This window comes from Phyllobates terribilis, unplaced genomic scaffold, assembly GCF_046119375.1.
Source record: "Phyllobates terribilis strain yellow unplaced genomic scaffold, ASM4611937v1 Scaffold_11__3_contigs__length_659146591, whole genome shotgun sequence".
Classification (NCBI taxonomy): Eukaryota; Metazoa; Chordata; class Amphibia; order Anura; family Dendrobatidae; genus Phyllobates; species Phyllobates terribilis.
In genome coordinates this window covers 127,784,275-127,803,197 of record NW_027362771.1, presented here as the reverse complement: position 1 = coordinate 127,803,197, position 18,923 = coordinate 127,784,275, and the positions used below count along the sequence as shown (strand labels likewise).

General features: G+C 39.2%; 1 protein-coding gene across 1 annotated transcript in view; it reads right to left on the bottom strand.

Annotated features, from left to right (window-relative positions):
• Positions 1 to 1,668: 1,668 nt before the first annotated feature.
• PPM1H (protein phosphatase, Mg2+/Mn2+ dependent 1H) overlaps positions 1,669 to 18,923 on the bottom strand; it is a 229,476-nt gene continuing 212,221 nt past the window's right edge. The window contains exon 11 of the mRNA XM_073651589.1: positions 1,669 to 5,726. Coding sequence (XP_073507690.1) covers positions 4,058 to 5,726 — 1,669 coding nt within the window. The 3' untranslated portion in view covers positions 1,669 to 4,057. The remainder of the gene's footprint in view (positions 5,727 to 18,923) is intronic.

The following is an 18,923-nucleotide window of genomic DNA, read 5'->3' as shown; positions in this document are numbered from 1 at the left end:
GTTGATTTTAATATACAATTAAAGGTTATTTTTTATACCCCAATTATTTGCTATAGCTTCTAAAGTTAGCTTTGAGTTGATACATATATTAACTAATAACACCCCCTCTTAAAAATGTCTGAAACCTATTTACTCTTTGCTTGGTAAGAAAAATACTTTTGTATAAACCACCCAGTTTTTGTCTCGGGGAAAAAGAATTGAACAAGACATTTCTGGGCTCTGACTGGTCTAATACCATAAGGTTCATGATATGCACAGTCTCATGCGCCGCCTACTATGAAGCATACATGAAAACCATATTACGTTGGTACTATACCCCTTTAAAATTGAGCCATATGTTTCCGAACTCTTCACATCTTTGCTGGCAGGGCTGTGGTCTCAAACGGTACACTACTACATATCCTGTGGGATTGCCCAGTTAGATCAAACTTCTGGGTCTCCATTTTTCAGCTAATTTCCTACACCCTTCAGGTTAACGTCAATTATGTACCCTCATTAGCGTTATTACTACTGGGTATTTATTCAGTGCCTATAAAGGGGAGGGTGTTTACTGTCCATACATTACTGGCAGCAAAAATGACTTACTAAATTGTGGGAAAAACCTCTCTCCACGATTGGAAGATGTCATTTGTTTTATTAATAAGACCTGTTTATATGAAAAGATGATAGCTTACAAAAACAATCAGGTTCAGGCCTTCTTACTGGATTGGAAGCTCTGGCTTCTACATCCACACAATGCCACTCAGGTATAAACCAGTTTTTTCACAAAATTCAAGGAGTCCTGAGAGTCTGTTCCTAATTTAACTGTTTAATTTTTCAGATTTACATGTTCTATTTTGTTTAACTCCGTAACACTGACTTGATATTTCACTGCTACATGTGTGACACATCACGCATATTTGTTTTCTTACTGCTTATTGTGTGATAACATGTTTTTATTATTCAATGTTTATTCACACTTATGTGAAACACCTCAATAAAAAGTTATTGTTTCAAAAAGAAGGCTACTCTGACCATTGGATTAATAAACTGCATAAACAGTAATAAAGAGAACAGAAGTATGCTAATATGCAGTGATCACCCAATATACACAATAAACCAATAGTATACAAGAATATACATATAAGTTTTATTCATATCAATACATATACCAACATCACAGACACATCAAATTCATTAAAACACAAGTAAAAATACAGTGGACTTAACCACTAGTAGAAAGCCCATCTACTTCAGAGACCATCCCAAGACATGATCACAGTGAATCAAATACATGATGGTAAAATTAATTATATAATCTAAATGCAGGCTATCCCTGGTGATCAATATTGCACAAAAAATAATGCAAAAAATGGCTAATACCCACCAGAAATGCACCGTAGCTAAAGTGACCTGTGCTCAGTATATATAAAGGGAATGGGGGATTAAATTCTCATATCCAGATAACGTATTATTATATTGCTCAGAAATACCGAATCGGCAAAAAATAGAAGCATAGCATTAATCTTGTTAATCCATAAGTTAAGAAGAGGAAAAACAATACCAGAAAACAATAACCCCATTCAAGCTACTAGTGCCCCTGCTAAAATGTAATAGCAATAATATACGACCAATATTACATAAATGCGGGACAGCACAACACCGGGATGGTGTAGATGGGCACTGAGTAATGGTTATATGTAGTAATGGTTATATGTAGTTGGTATGTTGCATGTTGATCCCAAATAGATTGGATGGTGCCCTCCATTATTTGCATTCTGTAAACTGCATAAACAATTATCCAATTTTATATGGCAATCTAAACGCGCTAGGATCTCAAAGCTTTCACTGTTTAAACATAAGAAAAATGGTGGAATCGGACTACCCAATATCTATGCCTACCATGCTTCTAATATCATTCTTGAAATTAGATACTGGTTCCTTGAGTCCGACAAATCTGCCTGGACGGAACTTGAAAAATCTTCTAATAATAATTCCTCTTTATCATCATTGATAATATCCCATTTATTGGATCCATCTCTTGCTTTACCTAATCACTCTTTGATTAAATCTACTATCTCACTTTGGAAAAAGCTATATAGTATCTCAAAAACTAATAAATGTAACATTAATCCCAACAAACTTCCTATCTCAATTTTTCATACAGCTCTACCAAATTTTCCATGTAAAAAATGGGAAAAATTTGGAATTCTAGACTGTTCTTCACTTTTAAGGGGGCCTAAATTAGACTCCATTATAAACTTCCAGTCATTAAAAACCCTATACAATATTCCTGATGAAGAATTCTCTAATTTTCTAGACTTAAGTACCGTTTATTAGAAATAAATTCTCTTTACCTTTGACCCTTTCAAGAGAACTTGTTACTCTTTTAGAGAATCCTATGAATAACTCAATTTTGAATATGAGGAATATCTACTCAATTTTTAATTCTGATGTCTCATTTGAAAAACTGAATTATATGTGGAGATGGGAAAAATATCTAAATAATCATTTCCTCCTAGATAAATGGAAAAAAGCAGTGGAACTTGCGTACAAATCTTCTATCAGCGCAAACCTACATGAAAATTATTTTAAAATTTTATCTAGGTGGTTCTACACTCCCGCTAGACTTAAAAACGTATTTCCTGATCAGTCTGATTTGTGCTGGAGGAATTGTGGTCAAAGAGGCAATCTTCTTCACATATTCTGGAATGTCCAAAACTTTCGATACTTAGGAGAGATGTCTCTTTACTATTGAATAAAATCAATGAATCTCCTGTAAAAATTTCTCCCCAATTGGTTCTCCTTTTTCTGGAAGCAAGGTCCTCCCTCAAAAAATTAGACAAGTTTCTTAACATCTTTTCTGTTATAAAAACTTGTATTGCGTCAAAATGGAAATCGATGGATATTCCCTCTATTTCCAACATAATTGATTTCCATAACGCCTTGGAAATCTCCTTGGCTTTAAGGAATAACTCTCTACCTAAATATAATTCCAAATGGTCCTCTTGGAAAGCAATTTGTCCTCAAAGCAAGAAAAGTCTCTTTATATGATGTTTTATTACTGTGCCAAAATTCTTTTAATCTATACTTCATTCTATGTTGTTTTTGCACTTGGTATGTTAACGTTGTGGTGCAATTATGTTAAGATGATCTTCTTCATTTCCTTTTTTTTTCTCTTCTTTTTCTCTCTTTTTTCTCTTCTTCTCTACTCTTCCTCCCTACTCCTACCATTTTATCTTTTCCTTTATTTGGTTGCCTTTCCTTTCCCTTTATCCCTTTCCTGACCCCTTGTTCCCTATACTTTAAAAATCTCCTAATAAAAAGAATTTTAAAGAAAAAAGGCTAGTGATTACTCAACCGAGTTTTTGACAAGTCATTCCTCTTCAGTAGAAGCCATTCTAGATGACTACATGATGACGCTGATTGAGAGAATACCAAGGGTGTGTAAAGCTGTCATCAGCGTAAAAGAAGACTGATTTGATGAATCTAAGATTTAACACATATTCTGGTTAGTTTCACATGTATTTCTTTACTCCTTATGTTACTTCATGGTTTTGCTGCCTTCCATCTAAATCTACAATGTGGACATTCCACTAAGAACAAAGAAAACCTTTGCATGATCTGGTGTGTCCAAACTTTACTGTATATATAATTAACCCTCCGTCACATACAATATCGGTTCTAACGAGTTCACATACAATGTGACTGTCAGGCGCAGGCTAGAAAAATACCTATAATATCTAATGTTTGCAATTTCAGTGCTCTAAAAGTGATCAGTGACCTTCATATGGATGTAATAAAAGAGACTACACATAATCAGGTGCAAAAAAAACCCATTTACTTAACATAAAACTAATAACTCTGAAATACAAACATTTCAAAACTCCCGCCAAATAGTCCCCAGTTCGACTCTGTCAAAAAACTCTACAAAGAAAATTTATGGAAACAAACTTAATTTTAAGGTACCTTAAGTACTATTAAACACATATTCAATCAGAATTAGATCCTGAAGTTTCCCCAGAAAAATTACACTTGCAGAGCAAAGAGCAAGAATTACACATCATTTTTGCATGTGTCAGGCAGATTGCATTATGACATTTGAAAGCCTTCTGATTCCGCTTTCCATGGTGCAGGTGGTGCATCTCCTTCTTTTGGGAGGTGGTGCAGGTGGTGAATTTTCACTATCTTCTGGGCGGAATCTTTTGAGCTGAACTTGAAGGCGAGAGGGGATACCGATTGTTTTCATACTTCTCCTGTGTAGCTCTCCAAGCACTAGTTTATGGGCCAATTTTTTCAGATAGAATCGTCTACGGAGTGGTTCAAGGTAAATGACTTGTGAATTTATACCACCCAAATTCAACATAGCAAAAAATATGACCATTGGCCAGCGTTTGGTGCTTCTGCTGACGTTGAAAGTTGAGCACATCTGATCAGCTGTATCAACACCCCCTTTGGTTGCATTATTAAATGTAATTATCTCCGAGTTTTTTTGTGCCTCAGTCCCAGGATCGATGGCATCATCATCATGAAGTGTTGATAGAAGAAGTACAATTTTTTTTGCTTGTGGTACATAGGAAACCAAAACCTTTCCATTATGGAATGCAAACATACTGCTGTACTGTTGTCTCCCTTTCACACTTACAAACTGTGTAGGCAATTCTTTTTTATTTTTTCTTACAGTTCCGACATATGAAAGCTTCTGCATTTTCAGATAATCAATCAGATCACAATGTGAAAACCAATTGTCAGCTGTTATATTGAGACCCGATCCAAATAAGGGCTCAGCCAGTCTTTTTACAACATCACTGGGTTTGTTGCTGACACAGTAAGGACCTTCTGGTTGTTTTCCTGCATAAACTTCCAGGTTGTAAGTGTAGGTCTTACTGGCATCAACAAGGGCATACATTTTTATTCCATATTTGTTAGGCTTTGATGGAATATATTGACGAAAGGCACATTTACCACGAAAACCAGGGAGCATTTCAATAGTGAGATTCTCCCCAGGGCAATAGCTTTTTTTACAGTTTTCAACAAATTTTTGGAATATATCACGAATTGGAGCAAGTCGGTCATGTGTTTTACGTTCGGTTCGGGTAGTTCTGTCGTCAAACCGAAGGCAACGAATTAGAAGCTTGAATCTGTTTATGGACATAACAAGGCCAAATTTTTCAACTCCATCCACATCTTTACTCCAAAGTTCCTCCAAACTTTGTCTATTTGCCCTATAAGCTCCTGCAAGGTATAATAATGCAAAAAAAGCACGCAGTTCTATTTCATCTGTGGCCTTGATGGTTCTGTTGTAGATAAACTTGTCCTTTATAATGTCTATATATTGGTTGGTATATGTGACAATAGAGTCCAGAATGTCATCTGTGAATAAACTATTCCAGCATTCAACTGCAGTTTTTGCATTACTTGCAGTTCCTATAACTGCAGGAAGGTGAGTAATAATGTTTTGAGGTTCCCTACATTTTTTCTGGAGTGGCTTCTTGTTCCATTTGTTTTTTTTATCTTTTCCCATATAATAAGATTCTAGATCTTCATCCTCATCACTGTCACCATCTTGCTCTGTTTCAGAATCCACTTCACATACTTCCACCTCATCATGAGAATCAATCTCACTTACCTCTCCTAAATCCTCATTCAGTGTGGGGTCTGCATCATCTAACAGCATGTTTGTTACTTCCTCAACATCAAGGTTTTTTGATAAATTGTACATTTTCCTCTCCATTTCAGCAGATAATCTGAAGCAAGAGAAGGAATATGTGTTAGGGAATTACTGTATATGCCTGAGCAGCACACTTTCTTTTTTAATCTGCCTTATTTCCATGAAATATCCTCAGAATTTGTGCTATACATTCATAAAACAAGCTAAATAAACAATTGTGATGAATAAAAACATAAAATACCAACCATATTGAGTGTGACGTGTTCACATACAATGAGCCTGAGAGATTAGCGCAGTTATATCTGTCCTCCTGAAGCTGTGCAATACAACTGTGGTATGAGGTTTCACAGAGCTGCTAGAGACAGGAGACTACCTGGAGGGAGGGGATTTCCTCACAATCTGGTGAGGAAGGAGAAATGAAAGTAAAAGAGATGTGCCTGTCAGGCCTATTGTATGTGACGGAGGGTTATGTGTAAAGTGAGTACGCTAGGATACAATAAATATATACACACAGTGAACAGCCACTTTATTAGAGATACAATCCCCTTCACGATAGAAGCTTCCTTCTACGACAGCTAGGTGTGACTTCCTCAGATCTTGACAACATAAACTATTTGATGACAAAAAGAGTTAGAGAAGATTGTCAAGAGTTGTTGTAATGAACAAATGATGCACAGTCGAGCCAATTACAACCAAATACGACACGTGTTCCAACACACAGTTCATTGTTTCCTAGCACAGGTGAGCTGTAACTGCAGAAGTCCATTTTGAGTGTTGTCCAAGGGAAAAGTCCAGCGAGTCAAAAAATGGAATCACTGAGTAGAAAAATATTGCATCATCAGATGAATTGATCAACCCTTCCTGTCAGTGGTCAACAGTTCAGGCTAGTGGAGAAGACGTCAACAGTGAAAAGAATGTTTTCTTTACACAACCATGGTTCTCCAATACCCCTGTATGGATATATTGAAAGTAGGGGTTATCTAAACATTGTGGCAACCTAGTTCCTCATCATGGCAGTCGTTTGCCTCATGGCTGAAAGAAACAAACATTCAACAGGACAATGCACCTTGTCACAAGATTTGTATAGCCATTGATTTTCCTTGTTTCCCTTGCCTTTATAGTTCCCAGATCTTGCTCGTATAGATCATCTCTGGGACAAGGTAATATGGGGCCCTTAGAACAAGTCAAATCCTGCATCAAAATTTGTGGCAACTGTAAGAACCTACTCTGTCCATGCCAGCCAATACTCCTGCAGTGGACGTTCAACACGTAGTAGAATGTGGGCCACAGTAAATTGCTTTGGTTCCGAATATCATAGTTGAGCGTTAGTCGTCTTTTGGCAAATAGGAGTCTCTCCCTTTTAAATAAATAAAAGCTTTTTTTTTAAAAAAAAAAGGGGGGGGGGGGGCAAACAATGTCTGTGTTGTTATTTGTGCTGCTGGCTTTCAATTTCCTAATGTCTAATTTTACATCAATATTGGGTTTTTGATAGGGACCACAAAAGCAGAATTAGAGAATCTTCAGTACATCCTAGCATGGAAATTTTAATTTATTTTATTGTGCCCTATAGCATCAACTTAACAATAACAACACATATAAGCTAAGTAAAGGCAGTACAGATAAATAAAGCAGGCATAGTACAGAAAACAGCAAGGCTATGCTATCACATGTTAGTAGGGATCTGACTGCTAACAACTATACCAATGCTCAGAATAAAGAAGCTGCACCATTAGTTGACCTTTTACTATACACAGTTTTAGTGGTGTCCACTAGCTGTGCAAAGAACATCAATAAAAATCTATTTACTTCAAAACAATGCTGTGTAGATAAGAAAGCAAAGGATGTTTTAGTCACACTTTTTCTGGAATTGCCAGAAGTCTCCGAAATTGGAGTCTCCCCAGTTTTATTTTTATTAATTGATAAAAAAATACTCTTTTAAAGAAAATGGCAATAGTGCAGTAAGTATTATCTTCTGCAAAGAATAGACTGGGAAAAGATGGTTTAAGGAAATCAGCTTTCTCCAATTGATAACCCGCTTTCCCATTTGAAGTGTTTTTCAAGTGGAAGACGCTGATGGACAGGTCTGGGCACATGCTCCTCTACCAGTAGCCATCCTGAGAACAGGAAAGCTGGGTAGTCCGTGGGGAAGGCTGCACTAAGACCTGCAGGAGGAGAACATGCAATACTTACACATTTGTATGTGCCACAAAATTATATTCCAAGCACATGTGTTAGAATAAAGTGGCCAACACCTTTAACTGAGTGGAAGAGAGGAGACCATAAGGCGCTTGTAATTAGTTGGGACCAGGTGAATTGCTGACCAACACGACGTGCAATAGATATGAACTAGTAATTAAGTAATAGCTGCCATTAGGTTTCTTGCAAATTGATCTATATGTCACAGTTCATCAGCCATTATAGTGGTCTGTGGCTGCTGGACGGGAGGGGGGAACCACCTCTTACCTTACTGCATCCGTGACTCTTCTTTAAGTAGCTGGCCTGGCACAACATCACACGTGCTTCACACCACAACTATGATGTTGCGTCAGGCTAGCTAATCAAAAGAAGAGCTATGGATACCATCAGGTTCGCAGTGGTTCTCTTGGCCGATGGACTGGTTCGTGTGAATCGATTTGCACCAACTCTAGCTTCCATGTTCCTATTATACTTTGAGCTTATAGTTGCTATTTGATCAGGATTTATTGTATCTAAAAATAGCAGCATAACTAGAAATGGGAACTCAACTTGTTTTCCAAGAATATGAAAAATATGCAAAACTTTGCTCTCCAACAAATGTGGTTTATAATTTAATAGTAGCTTGATCATATTAATTTGATATTAATTGGATAATATTAATATTCTTGAAAAATCTAGTTTTAAAAAGTGAAATTACATTTTTTAATTAAAATGTACACTGCTCAAAAAAATAAAGGGAACACTCAAATAACACATCCTAGATCTGAATGAATGAAATATTCTCATTGAATACTTTGTGCTGTACAAAGTTGAATGTGCTGACAACAAAATCACACAAAAATCATCAATGGAAATCAAATTTATTAACCAATGGAGGCCTGGATTTGGGGTCACCCCCAAAATTAAAGTGGAAAAACACACTACAGGCTGATCCAACTTTGATGTAATGTCCTTAAAACAAGTCAAAATGAGGCTCAGTCTTGTGTGTGGCCTCCACGTGCCTGTATGACCTCCCTACAATGCCTGGGCATGCTCCTGATGAGGTTGCGGATGGTCTCCTGTGGGATTTCCTCCCAGACCTGGACTAAAGCATCCGCCAACTCCTGGACAGTCTGTGGTGCAATGGAGGTGGTGGATGGAGCGCGACATGATGTCCAAGATGTGCTCAATCAGATTCAGGTCTGGGGAATGGGCGGGCCAGTCCATAGCTTCAATGCCTTCATCTTGCAGGAACTGCTGACACACTATAGCCACATGAGGTCTGGCAGTGTCCTGCATTAGGAGGAACCCAGGGCCAGCCGCACCAGCATATGGTCTCACAAGGCGTCTGAGGATCTCCTCTCAGTACCTAATGGCAGTCAGGCTACTTCTGGCGAGCACATGGAGGGCTGTGCGGCTCTCCAAAGAAATGGTACCCCACATCATTACTGACCCACTGCCAAACCGGTCATGCTGAAGGATGTTGCAGGCAGCAGATTGCTCTTCACGACGTCTCCAGACTCTGTCACATGTGCTCAGTGTGAACCTGCTTTCATCTGTGAAGAGCACAGGGCGCCAGTGGCGACTTTGCCAATCCTGGTGTTCTGTGGCAAATGCCAAGCATCCTGCACGGTGTTGGGCTGTGAGCACAACCCCCATCTGTGGACGTCGGGCCCTCATACCACCCTCATGGAGTCGGTTTCTAACCATTTGTGCAGACACATGCACATTTGTGGCCTGCTGGAGGTAATTTTGCAGGGCTCTGGCAGTGCTCCTCCTGCTCCTCCTTGCACAAAGGCGGAGGTAGCGGTCCTGCAGCTGGGTTGTTGCCCTCCTACGGCCCCCTTCACGTCTCCTGGTGTACTGGCCTGTCTCCTGGTAGAGCCTCCAGCCTCTGGACACTACGCTGACAGACACCGCAAACCTTCTTGCCACATCTCTCATTGATGTGCCATCCTGGATGAGCTGCACTACCTGAGAAACTTCTGTGGGTTGTAGAGTCCGTCTCATGCTACCACGAGTGTGAAAGCACAACCAACATTCAAAAGTGACCAAAACATCAGCCAGATATCATTGGTACTGAGATATGGTCTGTGGTCCCCACATGCAAAACCACTCCTTTATTGAGTGTGTCTTGATAATTACCAATAATTTCCATCTATTGTCTATTCCATTTGCAAAACAGCATGTGAAATTGATTGTCAGTGTTGCTTCCTAAGTGGACAGTTTGATTTCACAGAAGTTTGATTTACTTGGAGTTATATTCTGTTGTTTAAGTGTTCACTTTATTTTTTTGAGCAGTGTATATTGCAATCTAATGTTTACTCATTGTGCCCTGTAAATATGTCATTGAAATTCCAAAATAATTAGATGTTTGCAAGATAGTACTAGGGAAAACATTAGCCTTTTCTGTTAAGGTATCTATACAATATTGTTCCCTGCAGCACAAGACAATTCTTGTCCGAAAAGACAGATTTTTTTAATCTTTTGCCCTCAACAAGATCTTCCAACCCTCAATAATAATTTTTCACCTTCATGCAAATGAAGGGACACATAAGGTTAAAATGGAAGCAAACATCTTTCACTGGCATGTAATTTTCCCTTTCTGGCGTAAAGCCAGCTGTTGAGCGTAGACATTAGCTGCCATTCTGAAATGAGTGAAAGCCTCTTTAATAAAAGTGTAAATAGAATCAGCACCGGGAAATTAGTTTTCCATCCCAGCAATCGCTAGTCTATCTTCTGCATCTTGACAATTTCTAATATTACAGCGAGAGAGTTTAAGCCCTGTGTTATAAAGGTATCTGGAGAAGTACCGCGCTTTGCGGATTATAAGACGCACCTCAAATTTTGGGGAGGAGAATAGGAAAAAAGTTTTTTTTTTTAATAAACCGGTGCGGGGAAAAATGAGGGTGCGTTTTCTAATCCAAACTGTTTAATCCAAGATCTCAACTGCGCATGCGCCGCATCCGGGGGCCATTTTTCTGCAGGCCACCGCATTGGAAAGTATGGAAGATACGGGGCTCCGTCTTTTACAAAATATCAGTGGAGCCCCCGCACCATAAAACACCTACTACAAGCAAGGGGCCCACAGCCATCTCCTAACTCCTGCCTCTGCTGGAAGGCAGAAGCGATCTCCCGGCAGAAGCGACCCTTGGTCCTTGCTCCACCAACGCCGGTAAGCGTGTTCGGATTATCCAGTTCGGATTATAAGACGGACCCCCATTTTCTCCCCAAATTTAATTAATCCGAAAAATACGGTAGGTACAAGAATAGCATTAAAACATCCCAAGAAACATAATGATATAAAAATAATGTTAGATCATATCAGATATAACATCATATTCTGTCCAAATACCTCCCAAGAAATAATAGGATAGCTAAAAGTGGCGTATTTATTGCGAGGAAATATATAGCCATTTGTTTGATTTAATGCGCTGATCTATAAGGCCGTGGAAGAATAAAGCAGGCTCCATAGATCGATGAGCTGTCTTTCTACTCACAGATTTGTGTGCCAAGAATAGCAAATGGGTTAGTTGTAGGCTCTCAGAAGAGAACATGATCAAAAATTATTCATACAAAAAAGAAGAGGTTTTCATAAATGATGTTTAGGTTTTCTATGGATGGAACTGTGTGTCCTGTTTGAAACTGACAGCTCATGGATGAATGGGGATGGAATCTGTGTGATGTTTTTTAATTGCAAAATATTAGTGTTGTGGAGTTTGGTCTGCAAATAAGATAAAATTCTGACATCTTAGGTTTTTCTTTCCACAAAAAAAACAACAAAGCAGAGCATGTACATGTAGGAGGCAGTATAGTTTCTTTATGCAACTTTATTTTATTTCCATCTCTGTTTTCTACAGCTGAGACTGCAATAAGTTGCCAATCATTGGAGGTTGGGCTATGGTAATGCCCATTCATTTCTGTGCATTACTGTTTCGGTAATTAATTAGTAATTAATAAGTAGTTGACAGTAGAGATGAGCGAACCCGAACTGTAAAGTTGAGAGAGAGACTTTTGCAGCTCCCTAGCCCTTACTGCAACTATTTTACGGCACCAAAGTTCGGGTCCCCATTGACTTCTATGGGGTTCGGGTTCAAGTTCAGGTAGAGTTCTGGTACCCGAACTGAACTTTGGACTAAACCTGACGAACTCGAACATCCACGGGTTCACTCATCACTAGTTGACAGTAGTTGGAAGGGGAAACTGTGTGTACATCCTAATTACTAAAGAGGTGCTAATCAATGCAAGATGAAGAATATGGCCATGAAGGCAGATGACACGGCTCCATATCAGTGGCCTCACATGACAATGGAAGTGCGATAACTTCCATGCCATATCTATAAAATCAGAGTTTAAACACAATCCATGGATAGATCCATCACCAGGGAACATATTCACATCTGTGGGTGAATTCGCAAAAGTTTTGGCGGCTGGCAACACTCAGGAATGCAATATCTCCCTGAATTATGGATATAGCATATTCATATGTGGTATGTGTCTAATGTTTGAAGGATGTTCGGTAAGATGACGGACATGTTATTTCTCTAGGAGGTTCCTGGGGGAAAATATGCCCGATAGCATAAATATGGCCTAAAACTGGGTTCGCATCTAAGCTAATCAGCCGTCCTCCTCTGCCCTCAGTTGAGGGAGAAGTGAAGGGTCTCATAGAGCCCTTTATAACATTTCATCTTCCAAATATCCAGGTCAGGCCTCAGGAGAAGCAACAAGTACTGCAGATCTATTATCAAGTAATTATTGTTACAAATAGAGGTTTACCTATCCAGTTAACCATATATAGTATACAAATATTAATGGACAGAAAACCGTAGCAGAGAAAAACACACTATATCCCAGTGTTATATTGGCATTAGCTTACATAGCATAAACATGAGCACATCAAAAGATACAGTTAAGTGCAAAATAATAGCAGTCTAACATCACTAATGTGTTTAATTATTGTATTTGATCATACAATATGGGAAAAAAAAATCAGAACTAGGCGTAGGCGAGTAATGATCAACCAACAGAATCAACAGTAATGGTATGCACACTGCTAACTGGGTTTAATTGACTCATTTAATGAAATGGGGGGGGGTCTTCTGATTAATAGCAGTGCAGAGTTCAATTTAGGTCACTCATTCTGTGAAGAAACAGGTGTCAATTTTGGCCCTTATTTAAAGAAGGAGGGCAGCAAATGTTGTACCTGCTGGTTTTAACCCTTGTTCAGTGAGTAAAATGGGTCGTTCCAGATATTGTACCATTAGACAAAGAACACTGATCAAGAAGTTGATTGGAGAGGGGAAAACAAAGAATTGAAGAAAATAATTGGCTGCTCAGCTAAAAAGATTTCCAATGCTTAAAATGGCAAACAAAACTCGTAACACGTGGTAGGAAAAGAAATACTACCATCCGCAGAGGTAATAGAATCACAAGAATAGCAAAGAAGCATCCAATGATCAGCTCCAGGGAGATAGAAGAAGATCTTCAGTTACCTGCGAGTCCTGCAACCTTCAGAAGACGCCTACGTGAAACCAAACTATTTGCAAGAAACCCTTGTAAAGTACCATTGCTGAAAAAAGACGTGTTCAAAAGGTTACATGTTGCCAAAGAACACATTGCCTGGCCTAAAGAGAAATGGCACAACATTCTATGGACAGATGAGAGCAAGACTGTTCTTATTGGGTCTAAAGGCCGCAGACAGTTTGTGAGACGACCCATAAACACTGAATTCAAGCCACAGTACACTGTGAAGACTGTAAACCTGGAGGTGCAAGCATAATAGTTTGGAGATGTTACTCATACTATGGAGTTGGGCCTATTTATCGCATACCAGGCACCATGGACCAGTTTGAATATATCAAAATACTGGAAGAGGTTATGTTGCCTTATGCTGAAGAAGAAATGCCCTTGAAATGGGTGTTTCAGCAGGACAACAGCAAACAGGCAACATCCTGCTTCCAGACCAACAAGATTGATGTTATGAAGTGGCCAACCCAATCCTCAGACCTCAATCTGATTGAGAATTTGTGAATTGACATAAAAAAAAATGCTCTTTTTGATTCAAAACCTAAGAATGCAAAAGAACTGTGGAATGTAGCCCTGTCAGCTTGGGCTGGAATATGTGATCGCAGGAGTCAGATGTTAGGTGACTCCATGCCATACAGATGTAAAGCAGCTATCAGAAATAAAGGTTATAGAATTAAATATTAGTTCAGTGATTAATAGAAAACCTAAGACTGTGAACAAATTTCAGTTTACACTGTAAATATTCGAGTTTTTAAATGAAAATGCAGACACTGCTATTTTTTTCACCAGCCTATTATTCCTTTTTCTTCATTTTCAGTATAAAAATGTATATTTTGTTCATGTTTTCATTTTGAATTGAATGTGCAGTGCTCCCAGTGCTATTATTTTGCACTTAAATGTACATACCATTAAAATATATATATTTAACAGCACATATGAGTAAATATTGCACAATTAGCTTGGTATGCAAATTGCAGCTCAACATGCTATGCTGATAATATATGAAGATATATGGATAGGGCAATATATAACTATAATAGTACCCATAACCTATGCCTATACCAAAAAGTCACTACAAAGATTACTGCAGCCTATGCCATCATCACATGCACCTATAATAACCATACAGTGTGCCCTTTAATGCATAATAGCAACGGAGTGGTTTATTACCTGTATTCACGGTGCTAGGCTTAAAAGGAATATGCAATTGCCTTGACGTGCGTTTCACCTCCTATAAACACGGCTTAGTCAGGACCTGACCTCCTGACAAAGCCACATTTATAGGTGGTGAAACACACATCGAGGTGACTGCATATCCCTTTTAGGTTTCTAGCACCATAAATACAGGTAATAAACTACTCTATTGCTATTCTGCATTATAGGGCACACTGTATGGTTACCATAGGTGCATGTAAATAGCATAGGCTGCAGTGATCTTTGTAGCTACATTTTGGTACAGGCAAAGGTTATGGCTACTATTATAATTATATATTGCCCTATCCATATACCTTCATATCTTATCAGCATAGCATGATGAGCTGCAATTTGCATACCAACCTAATTGTGCAACATTTATTCATATGTGGCGTTAAATATTTATATATATTTTTATGGTGTGAAGACACGGGGTCTTCCGTGGGCGTAATACTACTCAGACAACACAGGGTGAGGGTAAAAGTGTGGCAATACTTTATTGAACCACCAAATGGACAATAAACACATAACAGTCCCAGCTAATACCCAAGATGGTACAAAATTACACAGTCTCACCCTTCTGCTGGCCCGCCTGGGATAGAACAGCTGCGACTTTGGGACTTCAAGGGCCAACTACCTCAACCAGTGGCTCCCGCTTTTGGCGGGCCCCCACAGAGAGAAGGTAGCAGCAAGCTTAGGAAGCTGACAATCCATCGAGGTACAAGGCCAGGAGACCCAAGGGTCCCACCCTGGCCTCGCCAAGAGTTTTCATGGGGCAAGATGACCGGCTGGTCCCAATCTGGCTTCTCCGAATGTCTCCATGGGTTCCAAGCGACTGGAGGGTCCCACCTGGCAACCGCAAACAACATGTCCATGGGGCCAAGTGACTACATCGTCCCAACCTGGTCTCCCCATATGTATTCATGGGTTTTCTGATGGTCAATGGAGCAGATACGTATCTTTCCAGTCAGGGTCATATGCCCTTAGGCTGGAATCATGTAGAATCCAAATCTGTGTCTTTTTGGATAAAGCCATGCTACCAAGCTGATGGTCTGAAGAGTCTGATCTTTGATTCTCCTTGTAAAGTCTCTTTCAATTCTTCCTGCTACAGAGGCATGTGTTCCTTAAATAGTTCACATTTGTTCTTTCAAGTACACATCCACAGGGCAAGTGTTAGGGAGGGTATTATTCCACAGGCTTAGGTCTCATTGTTTGAGCATTTAATCAATTTACATAGTTGGTATAGCATGGGGCTCTTGTAAATAAACATATAGCTGGCTTTAGTACAGTATGCAATTAACATAGTAACAAACATCATTGTTTCAGAACCAAGAGAAGACAAAATTCAGGGTTATACAAATACTAGTCTGCCCTTCTTGACCCTCCAAAGAAACACACACAAGTTCTAAAGTCAACACAAACACAATAGAGCATTTCACTTGGCTTAAAAAATCTAGATGTCTGGCTGATTAAGATAAGAAGCTGTTTCGTCACATATGGTATGCATGTTTTGATGTGATCATGTTTATGCTATGTAAGCCAATGCCAATATAACACTGGGATATAGAGTATTTTTATCTGTTTCTGTTTTCTGTCCATTAATATATGTATACCAGCTATAGTTACTTGGATAGGTAAAACTCTAATTGTAAAAATAATTACTTGTTAATAAATGTATATATACAGTACAGACCAAAAGTTTGGACACACCTTCTCATTTAAAGTTTTTTCTGTATTTTCATGACTATGAAAATTGTACGTTCACACTGAAGGCATCAAAACTATGAATTAACACATGTGGAATTATATACTTAACAAAAAAGTGTGAAACAACTGAAAATATGTCTTATATTCTAGGTTCTTCAAAGTAGCCACCTTTTGCTTTGATGACTGCTTTGCACACTCTTGGCATTCTCTTGATGAGCTTCAAGAGGTAGTCACTGGAAATGGTCTTCTAACAATCTTGAAGGAGTTCCCAGAGATGCTTAACACTTGTTGGCCCTTTTGCCTTCACTCTGCGGTCCAGCTAACCCCAAACAATCTCAATTGGGTTCAGGTCTGGCGACTGTGGAGGCCAGGTCATCTGGCGTAGCACCACATCACTCTCCATCTTGGTCAAATAGCCCTTACACAGCCTGGAGGTGTGTTTGGGGGTCATTGTCCTGTTGAAATATAAATGATGGTCCAACTAAACGCAAACCGGATGGAATAGCATGCCGCTGCAAGATGCTGTGGTAGCCATGCTGGTTCAGTATGCCTTCAATTTTGAATAAATCCCCAACAGTGTCACCAGCAAAGCACCCCCACACCATCACACCTCCTCCTCCATGCTTCAGGGTGGGAACCAGGCATGTAGAGTCCATCCGTTCACCTTTTCTGCGTCGCACAAAGACATGGTGGTTGGAACCAAAGATCTCAAATTTGGACTCATCAGACCAAAGCACAGATTTCCACTGGTCTAATGTCCATTCCTTGTGTTCTTTAGCCCAAACAAGTCTCTTCTGCTTGTTGCCTGTCCTTAGCAGTGGTTTCCTAGCAGCTATTTTACCATGAAGGCCTGCTGCACAAAGTCTCCTCTTAACAGTTGTTGTAGAGATGTGTCTGCTGCTAGAACTCTGTGTGGCATTGACCTGGTCTCTAATCTGAGCTGCTGTTAACCTGCGATTTCTGAGGCTGGTGACTCGGATAAACTTATCCTTAGAAGCAGAGGTGACTCTTGGTCTTCCTTTCCTGGGGCGGTCCTCATGTGAGCCAGTTTCTTTGTAGCGCTTGATGGTTTTTGCAACTGCACTTGGGGACACTTTCAAAGTTTGCCCAATTTTTCGCACTGACTGACCTTCATTTCTTAAAGTAATGATGGCCACTCGTTTTTCTTCACTTAGAATTTGTATTATGGCAAGAAAAAAGCTGCTAACAGTCTATTCAGTAGGACTATCAGCTGTGTATCCACCTGACTTCTGCATAACACAACTGATGGTCCCAACCCCATTTATAAGGCAAGAAAATCCCACTTATTAAACCTGACAGGGCACACCTGTGAAGTGAAAACCATATCCGGTGACTACCTCTTGAAGCTCATCAAGAGAATGCCAAGAGTGTGCAAAGCAATCATCAAAGCAAAAGGTGGCTACTTGAAGAACCTAGAATATAAGACATATTTTCAGTTGTTTCACACTTTTTTGTTAAGTATATAATTCCACATGTGTTAATTCATAGTTTTGATGCCTTCAGTGTGAATGTACAATTTTCATAGTCATGAAAATACAGAAAAAACTTTAAATGAGAAGGTGTGTCCAAACTTTTGGTCTGTACTGTATATACATCCTAAATCTCATATCTCTTGTTTGGATTCGATAGGTTATATGTGCTCTGTTTGAAGAGGGGATTGTATTTATATAGAGGACCAATATATGTTCTCTAAGTTCAGAAGAAGTATCTGTATTATCCCTCTTATTTGATACTGTTTTTGCCTGTATGGATGCCTTTGTATTATTTGATCTTTTGTAACCTTTTTTAAGCACTGTACACTTTTTGTATATTTAATCTAAGATGTAATAAGTTTGTTTCTTGCTGCTCTAAACGTACCGGCAAACCCTGAAGAGGGCGAGAATAGCTTGGTTGTGTTACCCTGTGTATGCCAGAGTGCAAGAAGAATACCTATCCGGTGCTTGGGAATACTGGGTGGCGTGTGTGCTAGTGTGTGACGCAGTGCCGGCGTCTTGCTGGCCTATCAAAACGGTGAGGGGTGTCAGCGAAAAGTGTGGTGTGGATGTAAGAACAGGCTGTGTGCTTAGCTCATTGTCAGCCTATTGCGATAGGTGAGTGGGCGAGTGTGTGTGAGAAGTGGAGTCCCCCTTTACAGTAGCATCCGAGGCATGTGTGACAAATTGGTGGTGGCAGGATGAGTGATTCATGACAGCTCTACTTCTGGATTTTGGAAAATAAAAATAAAACTTGCATTAAAACTGCATGTGTGTTTTTAACCTTAAACATAAAAATAACTTTGCATATAGAAAACTCCATGAAACCAAAATTCCGAATGCAAAGAAATAGCACAGTCTGTTTGCATTAAACATATATTTTCTTCCCATAAATAATGTTGACATATCCCTGCAAGATTTCTATTTTTTTTTTCTAATACAGATTGTGATATGAAAAAACACCCATTCCGAAAATGAAAAAAAAAAATAAACACAAAAAACTGATTTAAACAATTGGTTATTTTCTGTTGATAGCTTCTCTTTAATATAAATATATTTGAATAGAGATGTTACTTAACCCCTTCCCGACATGTGCCGTATATATACCCCGCAAAGAGCAGTGTATATATACGGCGCCGTAATCGAGTGGGGTCAGGCTGAGCGCCGCCGCAATCACA